The sequence below is a fragment of the Bison bison genome, unplaced genomic scaffold, assembly GCF_000754665.1.
Source record: "Bison bison bison isolate TAMUID 2011002044 unplaced genomic scaffold, Bison_UMD1.0 scf7180017864530, whole genome shotgun sequence".
NCBI lineage: Eukaryota > Metazoa > Chordata > Mammalia > Artiodactyla > Bovidae > Bison > Bison bison.
The window spans coordinates 6,890,385-6,896,717 of NW_011495080.1; the positions used below are offsets into that span (position 1 = coordinate 6,890,385).

Sequence of the window (6,333 nt, forward strand, 5' to 3'; positions counted from 1 at the left end):
CCATTCTTAAGGCTGTCTTTTCACCTTGCTTGTAGTTTCCTTTGTTGTGCAGAAGCTTTTAATTTTAATTAGGTCCCATTTGTTTATTTTTGCTTTTATTTCCAATATTCTGGGAAGTGGGTCATAGAGGATCCTCCTGTGGTTTATGCTGGAGAGTGTTTTGCCCATTTTCCTCTAAGAGTTTAATGGTTTCTGGTCTTACATTTAGATCTTTAATCCATTTTGAGTTTATTTTTGTGTATGGTGTTAGAAAGTGTTCTGGTTTCATTCTTTTACATGCTTTTTTGTTTATACATTATTATGACTACTTCCATGCTATCAACAGGCAAAGGAAAGACGCCTTAGAAGAACTAATCCTGCCAAACCTCAGTTTTTATCTAATTGGAAAAATGCAAATATTTGTGAAAAAGACTGGTTGATAAGTTATTTGTATCCAAACAATGAAAATCTGTGCTGCCATTAAAAAGATTTTAGATATACATTTATATATTTTTTAAAACATAAATATCTAAAAATTAAAAAAAATCTGCCCGTATGGAAAGATTCTCAGATTATATCATTAAGTATATTTGAAGGTACCAGAGGAGTGGATATCCATTGGCATGCATTTTAATAAACCCCTGTGGTTGTAAATATGTATTTTAAGAGCTTCCTTAAGGAAACATAAGTGACTATTCACAATGACTGTTTGTGGTTGAGTGGCACTACAAGCTAGGGTGTATGAGGACAGACTTAGACTTTATATTTTATACCTTTCTGAATATATTGAGAATGGATTGTTACAGGAGTAAAATACTTTAATAATTGAAAAATGAAAGAAACTGAAGGACTGTCAATTATTCAGCCTTTCTCCTCTTGGTGCCCTGATGAAGTGAGTTGGAGGCCATTCTGGATTATGTGAGGGGAACTGAGTGAGAGAGGAGATGGAGAGTCAATTTGAGGGTACTATAAGTGCACAGAAGACAGGAGAAGGAAATACAAAAGAATGAATAGTCTAAAGATTAGAAACCTTTTAAAATTAGGGACAAGAAATTTTGTACCTCAGTCCACGCTCCCCTGCCTGCTTTTGCAGCTCCTTAGAAGGGTCTGGAATCATTGACAGTTGTCATTTTAGAAAGCCATTCCTGAGAAAGAGACATCTTGAAGTAATTATTTTAGAAGAAAAAAAAATTTTTTTTTTATTGTGGTAAAAGTCTTTCTCCATAACTCAGCAGGAAAAGTATCTGCCTATAGTGCAAGAGACACAGGTATAAGTGGGCTCGATCCCTAGGTCTGGAAGATTCCCTGGAGGGGAGGGCATGTCAACCGACTCCAGTATTCTTGCCTGGAGAATCCCATGCACAGAAGAGCTTGGTGGGCTACAGTCCATGGAGATGTAAAAAATTGGACATGACTGAGCAGCCAAGCATGCACACAGTCACAAAATATAAAGCATACTATTTTAACCGTACTTAACTGTACAGTTCAGTAGCACGGCGTACATTCACACTGTTGTGCAACTCTCATCATCCATCTCCCAAATTTTTCACCTTCCTAAACTACAACTCTGTCCCCATTAAACTCTTAACTCCCCATTTCCCCTCTCCACCCCCACCTCCAGCCCCTGGCACGTACCAGTGTATTTTTGGACTCTATGAATTTGACTCAGTAAATCTTTAATCCAGTTTTCTGTTGATGGGTGGAGCTGTGTTCCCTCCCTGCTCTTTACCTGGGTCCAAAATATGGTGAAGCTAATGAAGATAATGGTGACCTCCCTCAAAAGATCCCAGGCATGTACTGCTATACTCAATGCCCCCAACCCTGCAGCAGGCCACCACCAACCCACACCTCTGCTGGAGACTCCCAGACACCCACAGGCAAGTCCGGGACAGTCTCTTGTGGGGTCACAGCCTTGTCTAACTCAGTGAAACTATGAGCCATGCCGTGTAGGGCCACCCAAGACGGACAGGTCATGGTGGAGAGTTCTGACAAACTGTGGTCCGCTGGAGAAGGGAATGACAAACCACTTCAGTATTCTTACCTTGAGAACCCCATAAACAGTATGAAAAGGCAAAAAGATAGGACACTGAAACACGAACTCCCCAGGTCGGTAGGTGCCCAGTATGCTATTAGAGATCAGTGGAGAAACAACTCCAGAAAGAATGAAGAGATGGAGCCAAAGCAAAAACAACACCCAGTTGTGGATGTGACTGGTGATGGAAGCAAGATCTGATGCTGTAAAGAGCAATATTGCATAGGAACCGGGAATGTTAGGTCCATGAATCAAGGCAGATTGGAAGTGATCAAACAGGAGATGGTAAGAGTGAAGAGATGGCTGTGGTCCATGTGATTGGATTGGTTAGTTTCCTGTGATTGTGGTTTTCAGTCTGTCTGCCCTCTCATGGAGAAAGATAAGAGGCTTATGGAGCTTCCCGAAGGGATAGACTGACTGAGGGGGAAACTGGGTCTTGTTCTCATTCTGGGTATCTCATATAATTGGAATCAAACAATATTTGTCTGCACCTAATGTATATTGAAATTCATTCGTAAGGTTACTTTAACAAATGTCCTAAAAACAAATGTCCTACAATAAAGAAGATTGTACCTTCTTTATTTTTCCCTGTGCTATACAGTAGGTTCTCATTAGTGACCTGTTTTTACATAGGAGGGTATATATGTCAATCCAAAGCTTTCAGTTTATCCTCACAGTCTACCCGCCTTGGTGTCCATATGTATGTTCTTTACATCTGTGTCTCTGTTTATGCTTTGCAAACAGATTCATCTGTACTATTTTTCTGGATTCCACATATATGCATTAGTATGCAATATTCGTTTTTCTCTTTCTGACTTATCTCTGAATGACAGTCTCTAGGTCTATCCATGTCTCTGCAGTCTCATTCCTTTTTATGGCTGAGTAATGTTCCATTGTATATATGTATCATGTCTTCCCTGGGACTTCCCTGGTGGCTCAGACGGTAAAGCGTCTGCCTGCAATGCGGGAGACCTGGGTTCAATCCCTGGGTTGGGAAGATCCTCTGGAGAAGGAAATGGCAACCCGCTCCAGTACTCTTGCCTGGAAAATCCCAAGGATGGAGTAGCCTGGTAGGCTACAGTCCATGGGGTTGCAAAGACTTGGACATGACTGAGCGACTTCACTTTACATCATATCTTCTTTATTCATTCCTCTGTTGATGGCCATCTAGGTTGCTTCAGTGTCCTGGCTATTGTAAATAGTGCTGCAGTGAGCATTGGGGTACGTGTATCTTTTTGAGTTATGGTTTTCTCTCAGTATATGCCCAGGAGGGGATTGCTGGGTCATATGGTAGTTCTATTTTTAGTTTTTTAAGGAACCTCCTTAGGCTTCCCTGGTGGCTCAGATGCTATAGAGTCCCATGTGCAATGCAGGAGACCCAGGTTCAATTCCTGAGTTGGGAAGATCCCCTGGAAAAGGGAATGGCAACTCACTGCAGTATGCTTGCCTTGGAGAATCCCATGGACAGAAGAGTCTGGCGGGCTACAGTCCGTGGGGTTGTCAAGAGGTGGACACAACTGAGCAAATAACACTTTCACTTTCACAGAACCTCTGTACTGTTCTCTATAGTGACTATATCAATTTACATTCCCACCAGCAGTGTAAGAGAGTTCATTTTTCTCCACACCCTCTACAGCATTTATCGTTCGTTGATTTTTTTGATGATATCCATTCCAACTGGTGTGAGTTTTGATTTGTAGTTCTTTAATAATTAGTGATGTTGAGCATCTTTTCGTGTGCCTTTTGGCTATCAGTCATTTTCTTTTAAAGAGTTAGGTTTGGGGAACTTGGGATTTGAGCATGAGGCTCTCTGTCATTGTCTGTTTTTTATGCCAGGAATGAGTATACAATGGAATATTACTTAGTCATAAAAAGGAATGAGATTGCAGAGTCATGGATAGACCTAAAATTATGTATGTACTTAGTGTATGTGACTAATGTCTCTTTTCCCTGTAGAACGTAAGCTCCATAAAGGCAAAGACTTGGTTTTGCTCCCTGCTGTGTTCTTTAGATTTAAAATGGTCTTCTATCCAATAATTTTTATGTTTATCCAAAGAAGATACTCAATAAATATTTGTTGAATCAGTAGTTTCATTAAAATAATTATGGGGACAAGTGGAATTAAGTATGGGTGGACTCCACAAAAGAGAAAACTTTAATCTTATGGTAATAATTTGATTTTTCTCAGTCTGACTAAGGACATGACTGGAAAGGAAGATGTGTACCGAGGCCCAGCCATCAGGGCTCTCTGCAGAATCACTGATGTAAGTTTTTTGCTTTACTGAGGCATCAAAGGGGACCTGTGTTTATCTGCAGGTGGCCATGTAAATTTAGTAGGATTCCTTGTCTGACTTTGTGATTCAGCAGCAGCAGAGAAACACGACTACCAGAAAGGCTTTTGTGGCTCCAGGCTTTTTTTCTTCTAGATTTTTTTTTTCTTTTGTTTATTTAGATTAGTCTATTTCTCTCCATATTTACTCTCATGAATTTTTGTCATAGAGCACGTTGCTCATAGGAAACAAAAGCCATTTGAATTTAGCTTTTTTATTTTTATAAAAATTTTTTGATGTGGACCATTTTCAAAGTGTCTATTATGTTTGTTACAACATTGCTTCTGTTGTTTATGTTCTGGTTTTTTTGGCCAAGAGGCATGTGGAATCTCAACCCCTTGACCAAAGAATTGACCCTCCCACCTACTGGAAGGTGAAGTCTCAACCACTGGACCACTGGGGAAGTCCCAAATTTAGCTTAAAAAAAACTTTATTACAAAATACAAATCTCTCAGAATTTGAGGTAAAACTTACAACCAGATATCAGAACTTTCTAGAAATAGGACAGCTGTAAGGATCTCAACAGCAAGATTTCCAGGTATTTACTATTATGATCCATTATTTATGAGGCTCAAGCCTCCTCATTTAAATATTTAGGAGAAAGTCTGACTAGCTGTCAGCTAGCCAGTGGCTTGTGTCCACCTGGATCTAAGTCAGGTGTTTAACCTTGACTTAGTCTATTGTATTAGAAGGAATGAGGTTACAGAGTATGTAAGACTGTCCCATTCTTGGAACTTTGCAGGAAGGGTTAAAATAAAGGGCAGACTGGGCATTGCCAAGCAAATTGAATAAGATCTTGGCTATATTCATGATCGGGTATATTTTATGTATACATTTGCATTCAATTTTCAAAGGTTGAGCAGGATTAAATGGTAAATCTGGATCCTAGAAGGAGTAATAGAAATAGTTTAATGTTTTTCAGTGCGTTACTTTGTTGTGGTTGCTTTTGTTTTTACCATTAAATCGAAAGCATAAGACTTGACCATGCCAGGGCTAGCAATAAGATTCTCTTCATCTAAGTAATTGAGCTTGGTGTGTGTACCATCCTTGCTGGGGCTAAACTTTCTTCCAGGTAAGTTAAAAAGAACTTTATTTTCAGAGGATTTCATGTTGAGGACTCAATATAATTAGCATATTCCACATGTAATTTCTTATGTATTTGAAATAATCAGAGTTTACAATTCATTTATAGAACTTTCTGAGATCCATATGAAAAATATTAGGTTGGCCAAAAAGTTTGTTTGGGTTTTTCTGTAAGATGTGCAAAAGCTCAAATGACCTTTTTGACCAGCCAATATATGTGCTACACATAGAGGTATCTAAATGACTTCAAAAGCATCCCCGTTTAGGAATTCCTTTTATAATACCTCTGGTAGGTTCAGCCTTTACTTGTATATTTCCAAACTGGGATTCTCCACTTTGAGACCATTTATTTAATTGTGGAGCAGTTATTCCTTTTCTTATGTATACTCTAAAATGTTCCTTCTTGAAGCTGCCACTTGGTTGTTTGGGTCCTGTCCTCTGGGATCTGATAATTATATGATAAGCCTTTTAATACATTCTGAATATTTGTGCAGAAACAGATGTGTGACTTGTGTTTGTAGATTATTTTGAAGAGGTAATTTTGCATGAAAATGTCTTACTTCAGCCTTTTTCTTTATGAATGTTCTTAGGGAACAATGTTGCAGGCCATTGAGAGATACATGAAGCAGGCCATTGTGGATAAAGTCTCCAGTGTATCGAGTTCAGCATTGGTATCTTCCTTAGTAAGTGAACAAGTAGCTGATTCTCATGCATGGTACAGTTTCTAGTTGCAAAAACAAAATATCACTATGATTCTCTCACAAATGAAACATTAAAAAATATGTATACATTTCTGTTACTTTATACGAATGCCTTATCTGACAAAGGAACATTGAACAATTAAAATGGGCAGTTAAAAGCATGAAATTTTCATGTGTTTGAAAGGTTTTGGTCATCAGAAAGGTATGT

At 38.8% G+C, this 6,333-nt stretch overlaps 1 protein-coding gene across 3 annotated transcripts in view; it reads left to right on the forward strand.

The window, feature by feature from the left end:
• COPG2 (coatomer protein complex, subunit gamma 2) overlaps positions 1–6,333 on the forward strand; it is a 141,166-nt gene that overhangs the window by 38,603 nt on the left and 96,230 nt on the right. For 2 of the 3 annotated variants that reach the window (XM_010831665.1, XM_010831666.1), the window contains 2 exons: positions 4,200–4,275; positions 6,015–6,107. The exons of the other annotated variant lie outside the window; for it this stretch is intronic. In XM_010831665.1, coding sequence (XP_010829967.1) covers positions 4,200–4,275; positions 6,015–6,107 — 169 coding nt within the window. The remainder of the gene's footprint in view (positions 1–4,199; positions 4,276–6,014; positions 6,108–6,333) is intronic. 3 annotated transcript variants of the gene reach the window in all.